This window comes from Neovison vison, chromosome 6, assembly GCF_020171115.1.
Source record: "Neovison vison isolate M4711 chromosome 6, ASM_NN_V1, whole genome shotgun sequence".
Taxonomy (NCBI): domain Eukaryota; kingdom Metazoa; phylum Chordata; class Mammalia; order Carnivora; family Mustelidae; genus Neogale; species Neogale vison.
The window spans coordinates 111,061,053-111,088,566 of NC_058096.1; the positions used below are offsets into that span (position 1 = coordinate 111,061,053).

Sequence of the window (27,514 nt, forward strand, 5' to 3'; positions counted from 1 at the left end):
TGAGAGACTATGGACTCTGAAAAACAATCTGAGGGGTTTGAAGTGGCGGGGGGGTGGGAGGTTGGGGTACCAGGTGGTGGGTATTATAGAGGGCATGGCTAGCATGGAGCACTGGATGTGGTGAAAAAATAATGAATATTGTTTTTCTGAAAATAAATAAATTGAAAATATATATATATATATATATATGTATCTGATAAAGGACTTGTTTCCAGCATATAGAAAGAGCTCCTAGAAAAAGAAGACAAACAATTGAATTAAAAACTATGCAAAACATTTGAATAGACACTTTTCTACATAAAATGTAGAGATAACCAATAAGCAAATGAAAAATGCTCTACATCCGTAGTCATCAGAGAAATGTAAATTCAAACCCTGTGAGGTACTGCTACACAATGATCAGAATGGCTAAGATTCAGAAGAATGACGTTACCAAGTGTTAAGTAGAAGATGGAGGAACTGGAATTCTTGGATATTGCTGGTGAGGACGTAAAGTGATACAACTACAGTCTGATAGTATCTCAAAAAGTTAAACACCTATTTACCGTATGATCAGCCTTTGTCAGCCCATATATTGACCCAAGGAAAATGAAAGCTGTTTGTTTTTTTATTTGTTTATTTTTTATGGAATGACTTGCATACAGAGATTCATAGCAGCTTTATTTGCAATGGCCCCAAACTGGAAACAACTCAAATATTTATCAGTAGGTCAAAGAACAAATGTGCTACACTTTTGCAGCCAGATGTTACCCATCATTTATAAGGAACTGACCGAGGAGTAAGTACAGCAGCATGGGAAAATCACACAAACATTATGCTGAGTGAAAGAAGTCAAACCCCTCTCCCTCCCCCAAAAAAGAATATATACTATATAATTCCATTTTTATGAAACCCTAGAAAAGACAAATTTAATCTATAATGACAGAAATAATCAGTGGTTTTCTGAGGCTAGGGGAAAGGTTTTACTCTAATAGGGCACAAGGGAGCTTTCTGTGTAGTGGGAATGTTCTAGAATTTTATCACGGTGATAATTACAAGGGCCTATGAACTTATTTATTAAAATTCACAATTAAAATGGCCTCATTTGCTGCATGAAAAGTCTACTTCAGTAAAGTTTATTTTAATAAAGAAACAATAAAAAAGCATATTTCACCATATTAAAAAAACATGGCCAAGGCATATTTGAGTGACAGCTGTTGGCCTTTCATCTTGCATAAGTCCTAGCGCATAATGTCATGAGTCCTCTAACAATTTCCAGTTTGGGTTCCTTTAAAGGAGACACTTGTGAAAGTGGAGAAGGCACTTGTGAAATAATGTGAGTGCTGAACTCTTTGTAATTTTAAGCTTTTTTTTTCTTTTAATAACTTAAGGTTACTTATTCATACCTAATAGAACAATTTATCTTTTTTTTTTCCTCCTAAGTAAATTGTCCTTATGGAACTTTTCCAAAACATCCTACTTCGATGTTATTTTTAAAAAATTAAAACGTTTCACTCTTTTTTGTTAATCTATATAATAGTTAATTGAATAGTATAATTACTATAACAAATTCAAGTGCTATGACTAGACTTGGGATCAAATACGGCGGACTCTGGTAGCACGTTGGAGCAGGAGTCAGGCCCGGCTTGTAGTGGTTTTGGTTGGCTGTGCACAAAGATATATACCTGAGGGGCCCCTGGGGTGGAAATTGAGGATCCTGAGTTTGACAGAGTTCCTGACATACAGTGAGTCCAGTGGAACAGAGTAGAGAGCCCAGATATGGACCCTCTACTCTAGGGTCAATTAATCTTCGACAAAACAGGAAAAAATATACAGTGGAAAAAAGACAGTCTCTTCAATAAATGGTGCTGGGAAAACTGGACAGCTATATGTAGAAAAATGAAACTCGACCATTCTCTTACACCGTACACAAAGATCAACTGAAAATGGATAAAAGACCTCAACGTGAGACAGTGAGTCCTCAATACCAGTTTCATTTAACGTTTACCGTCTGCATGAGTTATCAGGAGCCTTTAGAATTGGCAGTTAAGTGCTTAGTAAGTATTCAGTTGAATTGATTACATGCAGACTCACATTGAATTCCATGGGTTATGCCCTTGTTTACTTACAAATTTTTGGATACCCTACTTTAAAAGTGCACTTGGAATGTGACTTCCGCAAGAGTACATCTGCCATGTCAGCCACAGTAGTGACTCCATGTAAACATTTTCTGAAAGCATAAGCTTGATGCCTCTGGTGCCTTGTCAGGAGTCTTGTGAACAGGAATGGGTCTAAAACCAATCTCTGCTAATATCTCTTTAAAACTTCATTAAGGGGGCTTCCTGGATGGCTCAGTCTCTTATGCATTCAACTCTTGATTTCAGCTCACATCAGGATCTCAGGGTGGTGAGATCAAGCCCCACTGGGCTCTGAGCTCAATGAGGAGTCTGCCTGGGACTATCTCTCCCTCTCCCTCTGCCCTCCCCTGTTCATGCATAGGGCACGCGCTCTCTCTCTGAGGAAAGAAAAATTAAATTAAAAAAATAATAAAACTTCATTAAGGAAATAAGTTTCTTAGGCAAATGTTCTTGTCAGTAAATTCCTTAAAAATTGTTCCAAGGAAATGGATGGTATACAGATGAAAGTGACAAGGGGTTCTAGTCAGTCACTAGTCCCCCAACCCTTCTCCCTATTCTCAGGATTGAATGTAGCTGAATTCTCAGGACCCTTAGGATTCTTTGGAGCACATTTTTAAAAGCTCTGACCCTGCTCCTTACTCTAACTGAGAGAAGTGGGATCTGAGGCTCAGGGTGTCTCAGTGACCTCTGTAAAGTCAGCCAACCACACATGGTCAAGCTCACCCCTATGCACATTTTTCCACTAATACAATTGCTTTTTCATCCATTCTTCTGTTCCAAGTTGGCCGTGCCCCATGGATAATATCTTCAGTGTTTCAATTTTTTTTTTTTTTAATTTCAAAGCAGTCTTTCCTTTTCTTAAGATACACCACCGCTCCCATTTGTACCACCTGCAGCAAGCTAAATTATTCCTCGGTGTTTACACCTTTCAAATATTTATAGACCGTCATCATGGCACTCCTTAGTCATCCTCAAGCCTCGCTCTGTGTACATATATGGCTCCTTTAATCCTCCTGTACCAGTCAGTCTGTCTTGTCCTTCATCGTGAGCACTACTCTCCTCCCTGGTTCCTACAAGAGAACAGTCTGAGTATATTCCAGATGGGAAAAAAATAACCCCAACATGTTGTAACAGGGGGGAGAAAAGACCCTGAATAGATAAAAGGAACAATCTACAGGTTAATTAGTAGTATGGTCACAAATATGTGCACAGTTTTGTTTCAGAAATAAAGCAAGCTGTATTTGTTGTAACTATCTCTTCTTTGAACTTAGCAGAATGCTGATAATGCCAAGCTGTGTTTATAGTCCAAATTTTTGCTAAAGACCTTCAACTTTGCACTCCCCCTGTGTGGTATCTCTTGCCCAAGACAGAACTACAAATAAAAGCACTGAGCAGGAGCTGATGCAAGAACCCATTACAGAGCTTATCTGTTTTTAGGCAGTTTCTGTGGATTTATAGAGTTTCTGGGAGCTCTCCCTATAAGCCTTAGTAAGGAAGAACCCTTGTGTTATCTCACTAGTTATTAGACACTTGGGCATTAGTCATCCTATAAAAATTAAATGTGTTTACCGAATATGATAATCTAAAAATGGAAACTACGTTAGTGCAAGAGGATTCGCCCAGAAATACTCTGCTGACATAAATAGAACATGCCTATTGCCTCGTTTCTTGTTTCTTTTATTGAATAACTTTCAGAGTGTTTCAGTGATTTTGGAGTCTTGAGTCTTCTGTCCAGAGATCACCGTGGAACACCATGGAAGAGATCACTTCTTACCTTCAGACAGGCTTACTCTAATTTACCTGAGAATGAAAACTTGAAGCCTGGGAAAGTCCTTTTTTTTTTTTTTTTTTTCCCCCTATTCTACTTGAGCCACTTCTGAACTGATTGGCTTTTTTTTTTTAATTAGCATATAATGTATTATTTGCTTCAGGGGTACAGGTCTGTGAATCATCAGTCTTACACAACATACAGCACTCACCATAGCACATACCCTCCCCAAAATCCATCACCCAGCCACCCCACTCCATGTATAGGTCTTATCAGAGGAGATAGGAAGGATCTGCCCGTTCCAGGTACATAGAAATGTTCCATTTTTCCAAAATCTGCTATGATTCCAAAAGTGTTCCTTTATTCCCAACCAAACCCTTCCTGTAGAACTTTCTGAGACTTCGTTCTCCTCTTCTCACCTGCTCTCACAGGGCTATAAGCCCTGGCAAGGGAGAAATGCAGTTTCTGGCTGCATTCTTATTACAAAGTGTTGTGCCACACCTCAGAAATGATGATAGCCAGTGCAGTTTATTAGAATGAAATTTAAACTTTTCTACTTTTAAACCCAGTGATTCTGCTAATCTGGAGGTGGCAAAGAAGGGTGGCTATTTATTTCCTCTCTCACACAAAGTAAGATTGTGAAGGAACTTATTCTCTGAATGAAAGGGGAGAGGGGAAAAGTGGGAACCTTCTCATGTTTTATTCAGATGTTAACAAAGAAAATTGAGAAGTGTTTCCTTAGAATTGACACCATTTTTATCCCAAACATTCTGGTGATAGCAGACGACTGTTCAAGCTTCTTGAGAGTGAGGGGAATTTTTTTCAGAAGCATAGTCCCGGTGGGAAGTATTACCTAAAAGTAATACACTAATTGCTTTCAATCTTGCATATTTCCACATACTGTGTGCATACATACATGTATTAATAACTGTTCCCAAGACATCACGCTAGCACTCCGAGAGCTCAGTGTTGCTATGCAAGTGCCAGAGACGGAATCAATGCAGACTGCAGTTTAGCAACAAGGATTTTCCAGACACGCGAGGGCGGACATGGAGATGGCCACAGGTTTGAGAGTTGGTGCCTGGATCTCCCTCTGAGCTCAAATGTAGCATCATGTGTCAAGTATTCGTGGCATCCCTCTGCCCACTCCACTGAGAAGATGAACGGTACTGCCAGCATTTCCAGGGAGCTTAGATCCTCAAAAATCTATCCACGTACATCTAGGACTACATTCCATCTTGTGGATTTGCACAGGAATTCCTTAGAATATGAACTCTGGATGAAAGCCCAGATAGAAAAGTACATTGTGCTCTTTTGTGCATGTGATTTATATCAACGATCATACCAAAAATGTATTTTACAGTGATATATCTTATAGGAATTCCTTACGCTTTGTTATCGTTTATAATTTAATATGTAAATTCCTCCCCGTAACACTTCAAGCCACCAAGAGCTGGGATCTCTGTTGAGGTACTCAGGACTAGTTCAGGTGGTTGAGGTAACTTGCCCAAAGTCACAGGTTATATATATGGTAGAGTCAGGATTGGAACCCAGTTATAATTACAGATCTACTACCTTTCACCTTGAGTGTTTTTTATCCTTTGAAAGTTAATAACAAAACAGAAAGAAGCCTTTTGTCAAGTGAATGTTGTATGTAAATCCAGTATACAAAAACGAATCAGTTCAGACTGGGTATGGTCAAAGAGGGAGCAGAGGTCCAAAGGTATGGCTGCAGAACCCACTAACACACATCTTGCTGCCATTCCTTTGATTTTCAGAGCACCCAGGTGGAAAACTCCAGAACATTTCAGGGTGTTTCATACAGAATTGATTGGTTCTGCTGTTTCAGATAGTCCTTGTTCTGGAATCATGCAGGAGTCATCCATGTGGACTACTTTGTGCCACAGGATACTCCTTTCACCATATGGGGAGGGAGGAATTCCTCATGCTCAGGCAACAGCGCCTACTAGTGGACAGAAACTAATATTTGAGGTGGCACCCCTGGGAGCTAGAAGACCACTCTGCTTAGAGCCTGCAGCCAGGTCTAGGTCTCATCTCTTCCGTCAAGGCACCGCCTCTCTCTGAGCCTTTGTTTTTGCATTGGTAGCTGAGGTTAAACCAGATGTTTTCTAAATTTTCCACATGTTCTTTCGTTCCTAGACTTTTAAATCCTTTTAACATTATATTAAGGGCATTTCAGCACTGAGTGGAAAAACAAAAGCTGGGGTGTAGTCTCCGATGAGACTATCCCCCACCTCCGAATTCAGTACCACAAGCGTGGGTAATGAGGTCCAGGTCAAAGACCGCTAGACTTGGGGCCAGATGAACCAAGCCTAAATTCCAGTTCTGTTGTCAACCTCTCGAGTCACACACAAAATGATTCCTAGGTTAACTCATTTGCTAGATAATTGCCTTATCTAGTGTGTAGTTGTTGTGAGGTAACATTCAAACAATATGAAAGAGGTGGAATTTTAAGTGAGCCTTCAGGATTTCTCTCGATCTTGATATATCAGAAATTTAAAAGTAATGTTAGTCATAACTTTCATTTTGCTCATTGTGGTAGCATCAAGTGAGAAAGCACATTTAATATTATAAAGTACTATATAAATGTAAGGAGTGCTTGGTAACATCATAAGATGCTCATAGCTATTGTTGGGCATTGAGATACTAAAACTTTAGAAACATCCTCTCGAGTTACATCATGGTTAGGTTTGCTCTTAAATAACCACAATTCATTTGGAGATTTCCCATCACAGAGACTAAGAATAATTGGGCAAATTAAAGTATTTTCAGCTTGGGATGGAGCTTGAGAGAAATATAAATTCCCACGAGAGATACCATAGAGCAGATTCCAATCATAAATCAAAAATAATCATGGCAATAGCAGTTGTAACTGTATGTAGTAAATACTATGTTTTTTTTCTTGTAACCGATCAATCATGAAGTAAATTTTAAATATAGGAAAATATATTAAGAATTCAGGGGGGCGGTATGAAAATGTCCATGTGTAAAAACTAAGTTGAAGGAAAATCTTGACTTTAGTCAAGATAGATGCTGATATTCCTGTCAAGCATATTGTGAGGTTCATGTGAGCTTCCTGCCAGGCTGGATATTTTTAGGAACTTTGGAGTTCTAAAGCAATAAGCCAGGTAAGAGGACAGGTGAAGGGGGCCCCAAAGCCGGACTGCTGAGTCCCTATTCCAGCTTCAGTATTTAACTCCTTGGCCGCAGACAAGTGACTTAACCATCTCCAGGCTGCCATTTCTGCTGTTATAAAGGAGATGATGATAGGACCTACACCAGCAGGTCAGTGGAGAAATTACCTAAGGTAATATATTTAAATACTTAAAACAATACTTGGCAAATACTAAGTACTGAATAAATATTAACTACTATCTTCCCTTGGGGGTCCACAATGAATGTTGAACACTAAATTCTCTAGTAACAGTTTGATGAATATAAATCTTGTGTAACTGCCTCACAGATGCAACTGTCTCTGTTGTCCCCATATTGACTGTCAGCTTTATAGGTGGGTCCAGAATGTATGTCTCCCTGCTTTTGGTTGCAGTGATCTCTCCATTTGAGGTTAAGCTATACCTGCTATAGTTGGAGGGAAAAAGAATCAGGGCCTGTATGAGTCCCTTTGTGGCTCTTGTGGAACTTTGTGGCCAGGTAGTGAAGGCAGTCGTTACTGTCCCCTTTATACCGAGGCTGAGGAAATTTGCCTCTGTGTGTCACACTTACCACAGATAAGTGTGTTTGCTGAGGGGCTGACAGAACGGCTGGACACCTGACTCAGCTGAGACCACCTGATCCTTGAGGGGGGGGGGCGCTTATTGCTTATTTGGAAAACACATGCTTCAGGTTCTGGAAATTTAGGAAATCTGTCCAGGTTCCCATAGCCAGTGAGTAACAAAGGCAAGACTCTCAGTTCTGTCTGATTTCCTTTACACCTTTATATATAACTTGTTAACGGGTGTTAGGCATTGCATTCAGAACTGCAAAGTAGTGTTGGTTTTTTGTTTTGCTTTTGTTGTTATCTGATTTTTGCTTTTACTGGAGCTGCTTTCCCTGAGAATGGAAGTTGCGAGAAAGTGATTGTCCTGACATGTGTATGTCCCATGCATGTGTGTGTTACTTGGTTTGGCGGAGGTTGGGACCAGGGTGCGCGTTGTCCCAATTCACCACCTTTGTCAATGCGACTAAGTACAGCTTACTAGGAGGTGGCCCCATAGGACCAGGGCTTTGGGTCCTAACCGTCATTGCTTTGTCAGAATCCTGTAGGACAGACTATACTGTGCAGCACATACACATGCAGTTCCTTCTAGAGCAACGATTCTCGAACCCACTGCACGCTAGCATTATCATGTCAGGGCCCCATTCCAGACCATACTCTCTGGAAGCAAAGTATGGACATCAGTGTTTTGGGGTTGTTTTTGTTTTTTTGTTTTTTGTTTTTTTTTAAATAAAGCTTTCCTCGTAGGAAGCCAGAGTTTGAGTTTCAATACTTTAAAATCTTCTCTGAAGGACCCCTCATGTCTATGGATCTCCCTACCTGTCGCAGATTCCGATGTTTACTGAGAGCTGCTAAGGTTTCGGGGTCAGAGAGGTGATGCTGGATTGGCTCTTCTTTCCCTGGCTGTGAAGATCTCAGGGCAGCAGGAAGTGGGGCTGAGACTGGAACCAGGTCAGACTTTGGAAGCCCGACTTCTTCAGCAGCATGTGTTTTTTTCTACAAGTACAGCTTATTGTTCAATCATAACTCTCACGTCCTTGGCATTGGCTAGGAGTGGGGGCTGTTCCACCCCTGAGACCTTGGCCAAGTGACTTAACCTCAGACATCTTACCTATCAAATAAAAATAGGTAAGGGTTATAGCACTGTGAAAGAATGTATGTGGAGTGCTTAAAGCAGTGCTTGGCATAAAGAAAAAAACACAGTAATTTTCTTTTATATTTTTGTTATGCTTCTTCACAATGAAGTGTAATTAAGTCTATGGGACCTGCTTGCTTTTGCAACCCCATGTGGGACTCCCCCTCCCAAACCCCCCGTCTTCCCTGAAGGTCCAGCCTGAGCAAATATGTATCTAGAAATGAATCACCTCATGGCTAGACTTCATAATGACTTCCTTTCATCGGTAGGATTCAGCCTTCACCCCCATCTTACCAGGTCTGTGGGCTGGGCCTTTATCCACCCACACATACTGTTCTCCCTGACAATTAGGGGTGTGTTTTTGTTTTGTTTTGTTACTCTAACTTAATTTCTTTTATTCCTTACTTTTAATTTCTCTGAAGGCTTCCCGTGTCTCCCACTGGTCATCATGCTATAGCAGTCTTCTCTCCTTTGCCTGCCATGTCTGTGCTACATGTGTGTGCGAGAGAGCACAGGCATGTGTCTGTAGGGAAGAGAGAGAGAGAGGAGCTGCCATCTGCTGCCTCCTCCCTCCCACCCAAGTCGTCATGGAATCTTCAGGCATCTCAGCAAGGATCACCTCAGCGATACCATAATGAACTCGTGAGATACCATTGTACATATGTAAGTCGGGAGACCACACTCGGTGTGCCCTACAGTCCAGCTTTTAAGATATGATAAGGATCCCATTATTCACACAGCTAAATAGCACTAACCCTAGGAGACTCGATATTGCCATGGTACTTAAAGGTGTTCAAGAAAGTAGGAAAAAACTGACACGTACAATCACACCCTATGTGGCCATCAGTTGACATTCTTGATAGATTCTGTGTTGTTCAAGGCCGTACAGCACTGCTATAGGATACATTCATTTACAAAACAAAAGAACACTTCTATAGGGTGCTTCTAATTAATATAAGTGAACTTATGCAATGCTGGTCAAATTTAAGAACGTTTAGCTGACTCTGTTCTTGTATGTTGTCAGTGAGTAGAAAGCCATTGAAAACTCTTCGAAATAAGACTTAGAGAGAGCATGAGGACGATAACTCATTCGTGAAAAGTAGAATTTTTTTTTTTCAGCCCACTTAGTGTTAGCAGTCTGTCCCTGAACTGTTTTGGATGCAGATGAATCAAACCTATGTGGGCAATACTCCTCAGCTGTTATCCTAATGAGCAGTACAGAAATAGGGACCCCTTGGAACAGCAGCTCGACCTGGCTGAATGTGAGAATCGGGTTTTTAAAATTCCAGCTTTTAAAATTCCAGGCCTAGAACATCCCATCCCATTCAATGAAATCAGAATCTCTGGAGCTGGAACCCAGAAATCAGTGCTTTGTTTCATTTCATTTTTTAAGTTCCGCAGATTATCCAATATATTGACAAGGTTGAAAATCAACTGTCCTAGGACTTAAGTAGTTGAAAAAACAGGTCGTCTCTTATGACACGCATTAATGTTGCAGGGTTCTATAAAATAAAAGCTTTGGTGATGAGAAAATGCCATCATTCCAGAACCTTCAGTGAATGTCATATGCACCTGTCATAAAAAGAATGCAAACCTATTCTATTATCTTTTTGTGCCTTCAGTGGAAGATAATTTCTGAATCAGCTTAATGGGGGCTCTGCTCTTGGAAGATAATTCCAGTGGCCATATATAGGATAATTGGAGCAATCTTTATTTCTAGGAATACTTTACCATGACTTCATTACCCTGATATAACCTTATTGATTCAACTTTTCAAACAGGACTGTGCTCAGAATATTTTGCAGAAGGTGCATAATGAGAAACCTGATATATCATACAATCGGCATATAGGGTTTCAATTCATTGTGATAGTTAAAAATAGAATATGGCTTTGCCTGTGCCTAAAATTTCTATTATAAGTCAGATAGCAAGGAAGACATGAAGACAAATGTGACCTGGCTTGATGTCTGCATACGCATACATTTTCTATTTTACTTTTGATGTTGAATAATGTGAAACTTTGGGAGTATCACCAGCTTTCAAAATGGCTTTGGATATTTTTGATCCTACCTCGAAAACAAACAGTGTTTGCTAATGGTACAAGGATCGCACACATAAAAAAGCATTTTTAATTAAAAATTTTATTTTTACATTCTAAAGGAAATATATCCACATTACCGAAAGAGAGCGGGATGCAATTAATATGAAAACCTATATCCTACTACTCTGCCTCCCTTGCTCAACCTGTTAGTGGCCTGAAATGTCACCCCCCACCCATGCCCTTCCTAAAAATGACTTGTTCCAATTCTGCATAACCTTCCAGACATAACTCAGGACTAAGACTCCCATAGAGTTTTTCCATTTATAAGAGGAAATAAGTCAGATACTGGAGCAATCAGGAAGCCATTCTAATGGCCCATGGAAGGTGAAGGGTCCTGATTTGGGTAGTAGGCATGCAGTGGAAAGAAGCCTTCCAGAAAGCATCACTCCAGAGGTTGCTATAGTTGGGACAGGGTCCATGGGTGAAGGAGTGAAAAGAACCCGTAACTGGTTCTGAAGAAAATACAAAGCCATGCACATAGCAAGCAATAATGTATGTATAAGCAAGCTTTAAAAACGGGTTCTTTTTTATTATGATGATTCAGGCATCTTAATTTACTATCAAAATTCTCCTCAGCCTGTCTGATCCTCTGTCATTGGATTTTTTTTAAATTACTGTGCTAAGCTTTGCCTGCAAGCTCCTCATTCCAGCCCTGGGTCTGAACTTGAGCTTCCTACCGGCCCCTAATCAACTCTGTTTCCTTCATGCTCTGATGCCTTCCAGTCTGGTACCATTCCCCTGGTTTTTCTCATTTAAAAGTGCTGAGATACTTGTCCAAAAGATGGGCATTAAGACTGTGGTCTGCTTTTAATGATGTGTAGTGTAAGCCCCTCTAGGGGCAAGGATGTACTCTGCTTGAGTAACTTTGTTCCCATTGTGAATGCTTCCCTAAAAGGCATAGTTTGTAAATTTTGTTAATGTGAAAAGGGAACATTCGGGCACCTTTTCTGTCCTGCTGATGGGTAGGGCTATTTTTATTTTTTGTTCTTCGCTCTTTTTCTGTGCTTGTGATTTTAAAGGTGCCAGACTGACTGCCCTCGAGCCTGTGTCCCCGATTTCTCCCAAGAATAGGAAAAATACGGGAGGCAGCTGAGCTGGTCATGTCTGGGTCCAGCATATTAGCCTGACCCACTCTGGAAGAATGTTCTCCAAATTATAAAGGAGAAGATTGTTCCTTATGAATACAGCCCATCTGCTTTCATAGCTGAGAAGACAAATCCTTGTTGTCCCTGCAGAGGTTTGGGACCTAGTCAAGCCCAGCCACTCACTCCCTTTGGAAACACCAGAATGTTTTTCTCTCTCCCATCTCCACCTGTCACAGTTCCATCCTTAAGTTGGGCTCAAATGCCTCTTTCTCCACAGAACCTTTTGCCGAGTCCCTCTCACACGTGATTTCCCTCCCACACCTCCATAGCACTTTCTCCTCTGGCACTTGGCACCTTTTTCCATGTGATTATAGATTGTATAGAGTCTTGTAGTGATTGTAAAAGGCACTGACATCATCGAATCCATTTCCGTAGATCACACAGAAGGCGAATATAGTAGTGGCAAAGAGCAGATACCTGGGGAACGTTTGTTGAACAGAATGAAAATTTCAAAACTTGTCTTTTCAGCCTGACCTTTAGGGATCTCCCCTCATCTTTCTCTCTAATCAGTGATTGAGATTCTCTCCTGCATCCTTAGGGTTAGTAAGCAAACTCTCCATAGACTATGTAGACTCCAGCTCTAGGGTTCCAGAGACTATACCTCAGACCAGCCATGGTCCAGATCAGAATCGCTACCTCCAGTTGTCTTATGGAGGCAATGACCAGTAGACTGTGACATTTAGCCAGAATTTTTTCCCCCAGGGTGTGGCTCACACATCATTAATGGTCCCTGGTGGACTATCAGGGAGCCCTATTTAAGGTCTAAAGGGGAAAGAGGAATAAATAAAAATAATTCTGTTGACTTGAATTTAACACATTTGAAATGTAAAATTAGAGTATTTTCGTGTCATTAGTATGTATTATTTTTCTGCTGCTGCTGCTAAACCTATATTTTTCATTATCACTATTGTATTACATTTCTTCAACAAAATAGTTCGGTGATTTCAGTATGATTCAGTGAAGGCAGGAAAAATAGTAATAAAGGTAATACCATAAATACCACTTTGGATTAATATTAAAAATGGAGATTTTGGTGAAAGAGGATTCCAATATAAATATTGGAAGTGAATCTGTAAATTCTAAGATAAATGTGTAAGTTTGCACAAACAGTTATAAAGGAAATGTTTGAATACTAAGTATGATGATGACTCTTTAAAAAATAGGATTTTATGAATTGGTGATCCATTGGCCTACAATCACAATGTGTTTTCTGTGATGAAATGACAGATAGTGACATGAAGCTTTCAGGAATGTAGCATCGAGTTCAAACATAGCACAGTGAACTTTTTAGTAAACCAGTTAAGCTATTGGGGTTTTTCTCCTGAATAATCACAAAATTAGTGTCATATGCAATAACCTAATTTTGTTACTAAAGGCAATGAAAGTCCATAATTTTAAAGGCAACTTTCTAAGGTTATGTATCTCATGATAAAAACAGATATAAATAGATAAAAACAGAATAACTCTTGGGTGGAAGTTTGTAGAATAAGCCACAAAGTTATTACAAAAGCTTTTATCAGATATTAAGACTATGATATCAGCACTTCATAATGTCAACTGTAGTGGAGAGAGCTCAGTTTCCGGGAGTTTAACTCTTTTTTCCAGTACTTGATATTTCTTATTTCTTAGGGCAAAAACTGATCTGTAGTTTGGGTTATATTTTAAAAATACATTTGAGTCCTGCAACAGAGCGTATAGGAATATTTTCCAGTGCCAATATAACCAGAGAGGATTAGAAATATATTTGCCTCTTTTCTCCCAAGTTGAAACATTTAGCCTCTCGTTTGTAGGTGTGAAATGATTGTCAATCCAATGTGATGGAGTGCTGAAAGCAGTCTTCAGTGAGAATCTCCCCATAATGTCAGCTCTGTGTTCAATCCTGATGCACAGAAGGAAACAGAGGCCAGACAGCATAGTGGTTAAAACCATGGACTCTGAAGCTAGACTACTTGAATTTGAATTTCATTAACTGTTTTTTTGTGACTCAGTATCCTCATCTGTAAAATGGGACAGTAGCAGAACTATGATATAGGGGGCTATCAATATGAAATGAGCTAACATGTCTAAAAGCACCTCGAAGATGCCTGGCACGGGGAAGCCTGAGGTTCACTACAGCTTATGTGTTAAAGCCCTCCGATTCTTGTTGACATTCCTAGTGACCAATAATTATTTGTGAAGACTTCTTACTTATAGAAATAAAGAATAGGAAGGAAAACTGGGTGTGGATCTGATCTCTGGCTCAAGATTCCCATGACGGAACCAGATCGAGATACAGACTGCAGCCAGCATGATGCCTCACACTGACATAAATATTTGTCTTCAGTTATGTTTTCTTATTCCTATTTAAAACAATGAAATTTTTAAACCTAAATCTGATGTCCATATGTGGTCCAGATGCCCCATAAATCAGTTTAAGAGTGCTGGAAGTTTATGGAACACTGGGCTGGATAGTGACAACCAGGACCTCAGGATTCAAAACCCTAGAGTCTATGGAACTGTTGCAGATTTTAGGGATGTTCAAACAGGATCAGACTTGGAAGCAATACTAACTGAGTTGTAATAACTTGAATGGTGTCAGGTGTAAGAGATGAGACAGTTTCACGAGGTCCTAAAAAACAGAAGTGGAAGTACGGGGTAGCAGTTTAGCTTGAGGAAGCAGTCTGGCTCAATATGAGAAAGAACTTTGTAGCTGTTGGAACTGTCGGGAAATAAAAGGGACTTGCTTTTGATCTATCACTGAGGGCTGGATGCAGAGATTTTACAACCTGGGCTTTTCTGAAAGGAGTTGAAGCGGTGGGTTTTTGTTTTTTGTTTTTTTGTTTTTTTACCCCCACCGTCTAACCAGACATGGAGACTCTCTAAGCAGAAAGACCTTCTAGATGTGCCTTCCACTGCTACCTTCCTGAGTCATGTTCCTCTTACACTTGGTGTGAGATTAGAGGCACAGCAAGGGCCTCGGCATCAGGAGATCTGACTTCTACTCTGTCACTTTCTGTAGGTCCTTGAGCTGTGAGGCTCAGGTCCTCAAATGCCTCATGGAAAATCCCTATCATGGCGGCCATACTCGGACCAGGGGTGGCTCTACCCCAGTGATCTTGCTCCTGGTGGTGGCAGCACTGGTGGTGTCAGTCCTGTTGTTGCTGCTGCTGCCATTTTGAGTCCGCTGTCTCCTCCATGTTGCCTTCAGCCCTAGAAAGACTGAAAGGATTCCTTGGTATATTCTCAGGAGTCAATCCCTTTTTCTGTCTTTCAGGCCGCTGTGCTCGCTGTGGGGAGAATGTCGTTGGGGAAGGGACGGGATGCACTGCCATGGATCAGGTCTTCCACGTGGACTGTTTCACCTGCATCATCTGCAGCAACAAGCTCCGGGGACAGCCCTTCTATGCCGTGGAGAAGAAAGCTTACTGTGAGCCCTGCTACATTGTAAGTTCACGTTCTGCTCTGCTGCTCCTCGGGTGCTTTGCAAAGATGTCTTCTTTGGCAGAATGCCAGTCGCTCTAGATAGAATGTAGCCAGCAGATCTTTGTTTCTCCCCAGATTTCAAAGTGTGCGTGTGCCTGTGTGTGTGTGTGTGTGTGTGTGTGTAGATTGGCATATCTTAATTTTTTCCAATTGTCCCCTATTTCTGTAAGGTCAGAAAGACATGGTAGGAAGATCTGTTCATCATCAATTAGTGGTCTGCTGGGAAGATCATCCCCTCCTGCCTTTCAGGCATGTACTGTACAAGCTCACACACACACCCGTACAGAGCAGAAGTTTTCCCAAGTGCCATTGTCATACCTCTTGTTATTAGGTCTCACCCTGCATTTGAATTTGCCAGTATTTGTAAAGAAACACTGCTGGGCTTCTAGACTCCCTGGTGCTCTTTCAAATTCCTGGGACCTTTGAATCACCTCTTCTCCACCCAGAAGATTTCCAACCTACAGTACCCAGCAGGTTTTCAATGATGCGAACAGATAGATCCTTTATAATACAGGGAAATGAATTTCCCTTAAAGGAAGATGAACAGTAGGCTGACTGAGCTAATAATTGAGTTTGTTTTGTTTTGTTTTGTTTTTTAAGAACACAACAACTATATTTTAATAACATAGCTGGGTGGCTAAAACATATTCTATCTTCGTTATTTCTCAGGCTACTTAAATCTACACATTAAGCTATCTTCTGATACAGCAATTTGATGAATGAATATAAACTGGTTTTAAACTTAAAAATACATTTCCTTGTTGTCTTGCTGCATGATTTTAATCTGTTTAACACTTGTTAGTGGAAAATTGGTGCGGTGGAAAAATTGGCGCATTTTTGCAAACATAACATAAAGGAAGCTTTGGGTGCAAGGTCTCAGGGGTTACACCGAGCTCTGCAGAACCCCGAGGCTCAAGTTCACTGCAGAAGTTTCTGGCCCTGTCAGTATCTTCCTATGACCTGCCGGCTCTAACTCATTACAACCCTGGAGTCTACAGAACAGATCTGAAAGTTCTTCAAGATTAAGATCTTGCAGGATTTAATATTATTTTGCATCTCTTAGGTTCAATTTTATTTCGTTTTACTCCCCAAAGACAAATTAACTTAAGTACGTGTCACATCGTACTAGTGCCACACAGTGCTGGTGCTGGAAACCAAGTCCTCTTTGTAGACGTGAGAATACAGAATCACAGAAAGGAGGAAAATGACCTCTTCCGTTCCATCACTGGGGACGTAGACAAGGCTATATTCAGTCCTTCATACCCCTCGTCCTGTAGTCTCTGCTGACAGCACACGTTTTTAGTTTATCTAGAACATAAGCAGAAATACTGTAATGTCCTATTGATCGAGGGGCGGGGGGGACAGTTACATCTATGAGGGAAAGTCTCCTGAACAGAAGCTTACCTCTTTAGGAAATAAGAATATTTCAAATATCACCCTTTGAAATCTTTATTGAAAAGAGAAACAATACAAAATCCCTTGCCTTTGTAAACAGACCGCGTGGACAGTGACTTCGGGCCAGCACATGAAATTGCTTATTGCAGTAAGCTCTGTGGCAGTCATGTCCACAGAACCTTTGCAAGCACCTGTGGCACTTTGTCCTTATACAAAGTGACCACACTGCTGTGTTTTGTGTGGCTCTCCATCTATTTTTCATCCTTCCTTGGACTGCATTGTTGATTTTTTCTACTTATGTGATGCTCTGGTGACAGTCTCCTTCATTTTTTCTTGTATCCCTCAGGGCTAAGGATTGTATGAGCAGTATTGGGAAGTGGTGTAACATGGTGTGAGGAACATGGTTTGAATTTCATTTCATCATTTAAGGCTTTGTCTCCTTGAGAGAGCTCTTTCTGAGCCTCAGTCCCCCCACAGATAAGGGGGTCATTGCAGAATTTTCCCCAGAGACTTGTGAAGATGAAATGAGGCAATCCTGTAAAGCACACTTGGCCTGCCCAAGGAATGGTAATGGAATGCATGTTATTCTGAGATGAATTTTGGTAAGATTTCTGGCATATTTAGTACTTCTGAATATGCGGACCTTACATGTGCCGTGTGACTCCTTGGACTTTAGCGAATTGTTTTAGCCTCACAGGCATACTCCTTTCCCATTTTTAAATGCTTTTCTTGCCCTTCTGAGTGTGTAATAAGACTGAAAAAAGTGTCCTCTGGCTAAATTATGGATTTCTACTGTGTGTGGGCTCAGGTTTTGCTCTCCAAGGCCGGGCATGAGGAGCTCAGTGATTCTTGGGTTGGTAGTTCCTTCTGCTTTGGTTGCCCTATTGCTAGACTGTGCTTATGACAAAGAAGAGTATCTGGGAAATATTTAATCACATCCTCGGAAGAGCTGGGTGAATTCAAACAATGGAAATTTTTACCATCCTTTTTAACATCTCTCCCTCAGAAGAACCTTTAATCAAGATTTTTCTTTATGAGATCTATCCATGGTGACTCTAAAATGTAATTTAATTCTTATCAGAATTCAGTTAAACTGTATTTAGAGACCCTGTTCAATATTGATTTCAGAGTTCAGCACAGCCCTCCAGCTCTCAGATGGATGTTTTAGCATTTTAATTTCTTTGGGACTTTTCGTAAGTCCAATAAGCTGCCACACCAGAAATGTGAAGAGTTTTCTTTTGAGGGGATCAGGGAAGCTGAGAGTCTAAAATGAAACAAGTTGGTTTTGAAGACAGAAGTGTGTGGTAAGGAGGATCCTCGGGCTGTTTGTCTGTCATCTGGAACCAAAGCCCTTTGAACAGAAACACCTCCAATGGCATCTGGTCAAACTGCGTCTTGTTCCATTGGTGGAAACTGATGTCCAAGAGACATCCTGTATAAACAAAGTGAAGAAAACCCAGGCCCTGGGCCTTCTTTTTTTTTTTTTTTTTTTTTTTTTTTGGTAATAGAATCAGAATATTCATTACTGTGGTTTAGTTCATTATTTCTGTGTAAAGACCACCCATGTTCGATGTTCTGAGTTTAGAAAGGAGACTCATCTAATATAAACTTAATTTCTTCTTGCCTAAATTAATTATTGATCAACTTAGATCATATTGAAATTGACCATTTATATAATTTGGAGGGAAAATATACCAGTTGTGTTTTCATCTTTGCTCCAGTGATTATTCAGATTTTCCTATTGTCTCTTGAATCCTTAATCCTTGCACATATGTAACTGTAATTAAACTGGTTTGGTTCTGTAAGGCACTATAATTCTCTTTAATCATTTTATATATGCTTTCTTTTGTGTTTTCTATTGGTTGACCTAATATAAATATGTATATAGTTTTCCACTGTTAATAATCTCTATTTTTTAGGTTTTTTTCCATTTAGTTTTACATTATGTTTGCATAATACATTTTAAAGGTATTTGCCACTAGAAAGGTATTGGGTGTTTTCCATTCTTTCAGTGTTGTAAATAACATGACTGTAAATAGCTGAGTAAAAGTTTTATATTCTTTTACTTTGGATTTTTTTTCTTAGCTTAAATTCTTTGATTTATATTACCAAGTTTAGTTTGCAGCAATTTGGAGAACTTTTGCTAGATTTCTTTAGAAAGATTTCTCAAATTCACAGAACCATCAGCAATGTGAAACCATATGTTAAACTATAACCTATCCACTATTGAAGAGGCTTATTTATATTTAATTTGAACCAATTTAATAAGTACCTTGTGTAACAGTTATTTTTTTAAAGATTTTATTTATTTATTTGAGAGAGAGAGAGCATGCTCAAGTGGGGGGAGGAGCAGAGGGAGAGGGACAAGCAGGTCGCGCTGAGCATGGAGCCTGACGTGGGGCTCCATCCCAGGATCCTGAGACTCTGACCCATGCCAAATTCAAGAGTCAGACACCAGCTAACAGAACCACCCAGGCACCACTATAATAATTATTTAATTTACATTTGTATGGTTATTAGCAAAATCAATTAAGATGCTTCTCAACTTTGGTGATCTCTTAAAAGTTTAGTTTTGATTATTTTTATGGAGTTGTATAAACGAACAGATTAAAATTATGAGTATTAAGCTTCCTTGAGAAGTAAGGTGATATAAATAGAATATGTTTCTTCTAGACCTTGGTCTCCTGGTGTGACCTTGGATAAGTCATTTAATTTCTGAGTACCAGTATCTTCATTGATGAAAGGGAGATAGTAATTTCCTGCCTGTCTTCAAAGAAAAGGAATGACCAGTTGTGATATTTTATACATTATGAAATTGTTTACTAATAGAGGGGCTTGATCCATTAATAACATTATTATCATCACTTTGTCCCTTAGCATAATCTGATACAATTTAGAAATCCTCTGTGTTTGGGGTAATTTCATAGCTACAGTTGCTATGGAAATACTGAAATAAATAGACGTCATAGAAGGAATATGAGGACATACAGGAGAAGAAGAGGTGCATGCTTGGCTTGAGAAGATTTTTCTGTTGGTATGAGCATGAGGGGCAACAGCCGTGCGTCCCACTTAGGTGTTCTATCCTGAACGAGACCGGGTTAGCCGCAAGTATAGGTTAACAAAGAACTGCTGTGTCCTTAGCACAGCTGAGGAGTCTGGGCCTGAGACATAGCACATCCGAGATTCTCAGCAGAAGTCTGTTTACGAAATGGCAGCCAACATCTTCCCCTAAACCAGGGCTCTTACTCAGAGTGGATCAAATCCAGCTTCTAACTCTCCAACAGTGGAAGTCACTACAGACATTTTTATTAGAATTAAAATCCAAGTGACTAAAAGGCTTCAGGAAATCAGAGGCCAGCTCTGCAGGAGACTAAACACTGCAAGGTTCCTGAGCTTGACCCATCCGTGGCCAACATGCTCGCGGCCTTTTGCTCCCTTATGTCCCTAAATGGCCACAGGCTCCTACCTCTGCAGGAAAGTTGTCCTTTTATATGCTCAGTTCCTCCCAATAGTGTTTTAAAGGCAGTTATGGCCAGTGCTTAGAGTTTGGACAAATGCTGAAAAATCCATGAGAACTCCTCTTGTCTTTTCTCATTGCCCACCCCTGCTTCCTCACCTCCGAGGAGCATCTGTCTCTCTTTCCCCCTCACACCAAGCGCACCTGCACACACACTTGCTTCTTGATATTCATCAGTATCCCTCAAGCACTCTCCCGGAAAGGAGAAAATGCTTCAAGAAAGAGGGACATCTGTCAAGTGTCCTCTAGAGCGATTTCACCATGCCAACTACTAGTGATCGTTCCCTCTCTCTGCACCGCACCCCCCCCATCTGACAGTGCTCCGGAGCACCCTTGTTGTGCTTCACTGTTCCTAACAGACCAGTGCGGGGGTGGGATGGGGGAATTATCCGTCCCACTTGATGACCGCTTTGATATTTCCAAAACAAAAAACAAACTAAGGCTAGGGACAGCTTACCACCCTGAAACAAATATCCAACTTCCTAAAGATAACGAAGATACTGATAACCCTCTGTGGTTAAAGCCTTCCATTTCCAACATTTGAACTGATGGCCACATAAATCGTGCCTTCCAGCGTTCCAGAATCTGAAATACTCAACTTCTTTTGGCAATAAAACACAAGCTCTCTGTATTTTCTTGAGCATTTACATGTGGCTCTCTGTGAAATGCCTCAGGTTTTAAAGAGAAACCCTGCTTTTTATGGTTAAAAATAATCATAATAATATTTGTTTAGTGCTTTCTATTTTATAGAGCACTTTTCTTTTAACTTATGTCACCCTCTAATGATCCTAGAAAATAGTACAATTATTATTGCCTGCCTTTCCAGTAATATGCAGCTGAGTTTTAGAAAAAGTCAGTTTGCTCTGTTCCATAAAGCATGACCGTCAGATCCAAGACTTGACCTGGCCTTTGATTCTCAAGTCCCCCCTCTCCTTTCATGCACCCAACCAGTCACTGGAAATTTCATTTGTTATTCCTAGGTTTCTTTTCTCGTAATTAATTTTTTCTCTATTACCATTTTTTCATACTGTCAAGTTTAAAAAACTACAGTTAGCCTACATTCTGAATTTTATAAAGTGGCTCTTGCCTTATTTTTGGACATATTAGAGAAATATTAAGCTCAAAATATCCTATCTTATGGTAGTCTTTCTTTAAAAAACTACAACTCTGTTTTTAAGTATTGTATGCTCACTAAGAAAAATGAGAAAATGTATTAAAATATGCATAGTTCCCCCTTCTAAATAATATAACACTTTATATTTTACCACAGACTCCTTTTCTATTTCAATATCTCTGTGTATAGATAAAACCATACATCTGTACACATGTGGTTTACACAGGCATAGACATATGGCACACACACACAGATGGGATCGTACCATCTGTACTAATCGGTAACTTGCTTTTGTTACAAGACAGTGCATCAAATTTTGCCTTCTCCAAAGGGCATTCAAAGTGTCTTCCATGGGCATTCAAGAATATATATCACCTACATACATTTTCTGGGAAAAAAAAAAAAGACTCAGAGAAATATTCCAACAGACAAATAAATTAATTAAATTTAAGTATATAGGAAATCCAGGGCTAATAAAATGGTGATAAGCAGTGAACCAATAGAACTCATAGTTAAAGAGAAAGGAAAAGATGAATAACAAATTCAGGCTTAAAGAAAATAATATTCATCACCTACTAACTACAGTATTAATAGCAGTCAAAGTACAATTCAGAACTAAACTATTACATAGGCCAAAGTATATTACTTTATTGATAAAGGCCACAGTTCCAGAGGAACAGCCCTCAGCCTTTCTTCATTAAATATCATTATGTTGAAATATATGATACAAAAATATTGATGAACTAGGAGTTGAAAATGGTTAAACCATATGCTTTATAAAACTTTAACACATTCCGTGCAATCTTTGACAAACCAATTATGGAAGTTGAGTAATGTGATTAATATGATCGGTCCAATCTTCTTTCCAAATCTACATGGAAGGTTTAAAGAAATATCCTCTCATAGTCTAAGAGGCAAACATAGACATTTCCCACTTTGGGCTCACAGAGTTGCATATAACAGTACAGCAAGACAAGAAACTTATCAGAGGATAAATAAGCATACCCGTGGGCTGAAGACATCTTAAAAGTAGTGCTGACGGTAATACTGCATGACAGCCAGAATGAGACCCAGCCAGAGCTCAATTCCAGTACAGCTGGGATCATTAATTGCAAAAGAAAAGGTGCATAATATTAATCTATAGACCTAGAAAAGGACAACAAAGTCAACCCTACAGGAATAAGGAAATCGTTAAAGGCAGTTATCGATAAACTGAAAAATACTAGAATTTTTAGGTCCAGGAGATGATTCTTTGAAAAGAGAAATAAAATAAGCATTCAGGGAAGATGAGAAAGAGAGAGAAACAGAAATTACAGAAGACTAGGAATGAAAGAGAACCTCTTTAGCATATGTATAGAAAATGTTTAAAAATTATTGCATTTAAAATTTTATGGAACAGGCTATGATCTGTGCATCCTTAAGATGCTATGGAAGAGCACTTGAATAACCCCCAAAACACAGATGGAATGCAGACCTACCATCTGAGAATGCACCAGGAGATTTCACTGAGAGGACTTCTCAGATCTTAAAAGAACAAATGATTGCTGTACGAGTTCAACTTTCTGAGCTTAGCAAGAGAAGATAAGCTTCTCAGATCATTTTAGAAAGCTACCCTGATCATGGTTAATAATATTATTAACAAACCAGGTTGCCCCCCAAAGAAAAGTATGCTCATCTGACTTTCTCCCACGCAGAAACCCTAACCGAAGTATTAGCAAATTCGAGTGCCGCAAAATGAAACATCCCAGGTAATTCAATGTTAGGACAATACAAGGGACATTTTAACCTAATCCATCATCTAGATATCGAATGTTAATAAACCAGTCATCTCCTTAAATGCCTAAAGGGCATTTAATGAAATTTATCCTACATCCTTATTTAAAACAAAAACAGTTGCAAGAACACAAAAGGAAAATATGTGTTTAATAGCATAAAACAAACTGATGGCCAGCCTTCTTCCGATATCTTTCTGGGTATCCATAGGATTACTGGTATTATATTAATATTGTTTTTAACATTCTAGCCTTCATAATGAGAACTGTGGAATGCAAAGTCTTATACAAACTTTCATATATATAACTTTTTCTTTGTTTTACATATATATTTTAATTTATTATGTAGTATTTCTAACACATAAAGATATAAAGCATAATATGATGAAATTTCACATACCCTGTATCTAGTCTTAACAAATAAAAGATTAGAAATTCCATTGAAAGCCTTAGGTCCTTGTCCCTAATCACATTCCCAAAACTCTAATACAGAGGTAGTCATTATGCTAAATCTGTTTTTTTATCCTACCCATGCATTTCTTCATATTTTGACTCCATATCTCTAAAAATATAGTGTTACTTGTGTATAGTGTTTCTTAATTTTAAATGAGTAACATTTGTCATACGCATTTTTCCGAGACTTTTTCCCTCAAAATCGTTAATACTAAGAGGTAGCAATATTTATAGGTGATATGATTATTCTGGAAAATCTGAGAAAAATATGAAGTCTTAGAATAATAAAAGTTGGGGCGCCTGGGTGGCTCAGTGGGTTGAAGCCTCTGTCTTTGGCTTAGGTCATGATCCCAACATCCTGGGATCGAGCCCTGCATCCGGCTCTCTGCTCAACGGGGAGCCTGCTTTCTCCTCTCTCTCTCTCTGCCTGCCTCTCTGCCTACTCGTGATCTCTGTCTGTCAAATTAATAAATAAAAATCTTTTAAAAAAGGATAATAAAAGTTTAGTAACAACAAAATTAAAATTATAAACTTTGGTTTAGAAAACATAACAGGAAAAAAAAAGCCCTATACAAGAAGCAACAAAAACTAGAAACAACCTAAAAACAAAAACTATAAAATACCTAAAAAACCATAAAATATAAAGTTAACCTTTAAAAGCATAAATGATCTAAGTGAAGAATGCTATAAAATTTTACAAGGATAATTACCCCATGAACGAAATGATTTGGGGGTTGAATATGTTTCGGAAAGCACATCTCACTTCAACAACATGCATTCACATCCTCACCCTCTAATTAAACAAGAGCAAGGCTTTGCAGGAGGGGGGACAGTTACTGCACAGCTTCTTGTAAACGTTTTTATTTAGTCCTTTTCCCCAGCTAGCCCCCAGCCCTCTGCTGATTAAGGCTCCTGCTCACCACATCCCGGCAGGCTCCGAGTCGGCCCTTGTTGAGGGCGGGGAGGGAAAGAGCTGCAGGCAGATTGCCCAGAACAAGGAAGAGGTTCGGGAAGTAAAACCTTTTTCTCCAGTTCCTATCCCAAAGTATATTCATTTCTGTTGTTGTAGAATTAGAATGCATTTTAAAGGCCAGAAGGAAGGAACCTTAGAAATTCAATAACGTCAGTTTACAGCTGAGAACACCTGAAGCCCAAGAAAGCTGACTAGTTTGCCTGAGGTTATATGGTTTATTAATGGCAGAGGCAGGAATAGAAACTGTGAACCTTGATGATGCCGTTCAAAGAGCTGCTTTCTTTGGGACTGACATGAAGAGTTTTAATCATATGTGGCTACAGACTCCAGAGCAACATCCCTAGAAAATGTTGGATTCCATAAATTTTGGTTGGAGAGTGTAGAAATAGGACAAAGTTTGCTTCAGCTCTAACCAAGATGGAGAGTCTCAGATTTCCAGGTTCAGTGCCTCTGAAACTTTATGCTAGAACCTTCCCACTGCCCTAGTTTGTTTATTTTTAAATCAAGCATGAACTCACCACTCGGTGTTTGCCAGAGTTTGGATGAATGTCAGCATCAGGCCACTGTAATAATGGTTTAAGATTATTTAATCCTATTACTTGTACACTTCATTAGGCTGAGTGAATTGTTGGCAGCGGTTCAGTAAAACTTCCTACTTTAGAGATAAAAGGATAGAAAGAAAACAGGGAAGGAGTCTGTTCCTCGTTTTCTTTCATATTTCTCGTTTGTCTCTCAAAGGATAAAGGAATGATAATTACCCAGGTACAGCACATAACCTGTGTTAGTGGGGTCTTCGGAGCTGCTCTGTACCCTCAAAAGAGAAAAATGTCTATAACCTTATGTTTCCAATTAGAAGGAAAGGATTGGGACAGAGGAGAGAGAGTGTGTGTATGTGTATGTTTATGCTTTAAAATCAATGTTAAAAATAAACCTGAAAATAAGTTCAAGAGTCCTAGGTAAGACATTCAATCTTTCACTTAGCGGGCCTGGTGTGAGGCAACAAATGATTTTCAAGAAAAAAATCATGGAATGTAAAGTCAGACCTCATTCACACCCAGCCTGACCAGCTGCTGTTCTGCATTCTCCTCCATATTTCACCTTGTTTCCCCACAAATAGAAAGTAATATTTCTTACCTTGGTGGCTAACTGGGGGTTCAGAGAGGCTGACGGGGGGGTGGGCAAAAATCCAAGTGTGGTGCCTTTAGATAGCAAATAACCTCACAGGGCCAAGCCCCAGGTATGTGCAAATAGAATCCACAGAAGAGAACTTGGCTTCCCTTGAATCCCCAAAGGACTATTTATTATGAGTCAGCGTGGAAGTCTCTGGAATGTTACCTGTGTGCTGCAGATTCAAGTGCTCCCAGCGTCCAAGGGGCCGCAGCAAGTCATGAGACTCTGGAGCTTGGTTCCCCAAAATGTGTCAGAGGTCACCTGTTTTGGAATCACTGTCAAGTCCTCATTAAAAAAGTAAAGTTCTGGACCACTCCCCAGAATTTCTGCACAAGGAGCCAAGAAATGTGCCTCCTTTACAAAGCTCTTGAGGGAGGTTCTTCTGCACACTCCGTTTTGAGATCCACGTGTCTGTATTTCTAGCCCAGCTCATCTAAGAAGTAGTCCCAAAATACTTCACTATCTCCCATCTTGCTCCTACACATTCTTTTTACCACACTTGGCCAAATGGGACTGTCTTCTCCTGGACATTGATATTTTACACTTCTCTGACTGTGCTCCTGCCTGGCTGCTGTCTGCCTTGTGCCTTTCCCCAGTGCCATGGTTTGAAAATCTGTATCAGCCAATCTTAAAAAGCTTTCCTGAAACTTCCCCAAATAGATGTGGCCTTTTCCAATGCAATGCTTTTGTTTCCTCCTCTCTGGTATGATTTCACTTCCTACAACTGGCATGAAGTCATTTGAGTTTTTGATACATTCTCTTACTGTTTAAACCCTGTGGAGAGTGTGCTGTGTTGGGATTGGGCTGGGGGTGGGGAGGTCTCGTTTTGTTCATCTTCGAATTTTCCATGTTTCCTGTCACACTAGGTGAGCCATCCCTGCTTTGATATTTATGGGTCTTGGGGTCAGAGGGACCCGGTTTCATTCTAGATTCCCGTGCCTCCTAAGAGGGCTTTTGACTCTTTGCCCTTCGGTGCACCTTCGATTTGAGACTCCCTGTGTATATACGAAGCAGAGAGGAGAACTTGGCTCATTTCAGTCGCTGCTGAAATGTAAATGTGAAAGATTGAAGGGAAAGATGTGAGAGTGAAGCCAGCTGTCTAGCTTCCATTCGAGAATTATCATAAGAGCTGGCGCACTCAAGGTCAAAACACACAGACCTGACTCCCAGATGAAAACCGTCAGAGTTTGAATGGAGGTTCTCCGATGTTCTGATGACTTTGCATGGGACATGGTGATTCCCTCCAGCCAGGGAAGCCAGCCTCCAGCCAGGCTTACCTTAAAAAAAAAAAAAAAAAAAAAAAGGGAAAAAAGAGATCTACTCCCTGGCCCTCTCTTTTGCTCACCCTCCCACCCACCTCCTGAAATCAAGGAATGTGGGCAAGATCAGCATCATCATTGTAACATGGCCAGTGCTCTATTTGAACACTTCACACTGACAACAGCCTGGTATATTGTAGGTCTTCAAAGAATGTTTACTTCTTTAACTTAAAGCTTATTTAATAAAACAGTCTTTTACATTTACAATATGGGAAAACAGGATGCCAGGATAAGGGCGAAAGATGTGCTCGGGGGTCTCACAGGTGGATGGAGACACTGAGAATCATTTAAGCCTTAAAAGCCAGAAAGGATGTAATGAGTTTTTAAATTATATAAA

General features: G+C 39.9%; 1 protein-coding gene and 1 long non-coding RNA gene across 10 annotated transcripts in view; one reads left to right on the forward strand and one right to left on the reverse strand.

Annotated features, from left to right (window-relative positions):
- LOC122908796 (LIM domain containing preferred translocation partner in lipoma) overlaps positions 1-27,514 on the forward strand; it is a 673,192-nt gene that overhangs the window by 534,056 nt on the left and 111,622 nt on the right. For all 9 annotated transcript variants that reach the window (XM_044251972.1, XM_044251981.1, XM_044251976.1 and 6 more), the window contains one exon: positions 15,256-15,425. In XM_044251972.1, coding sequence (XP_044107907.1) covers positions 15,256-15,425 — 170 coding nt within the window. The remainder of the gene's footprint in view (positions 1-15,255; positions 15,426-27,514) is intronic.
- Positions 16,487-26,543, reverse strand: LOC122908799. Its single transcript, XR_006385026.1, has 2 exons — positions 26,024-26,543; positions 16,487-16,772 (listed from the first exon to the last, which is right to left on the reverse strand). It is a non-coding gene; the product is annotated as an uncharacterized LOC122908799 (long non-coding RNA).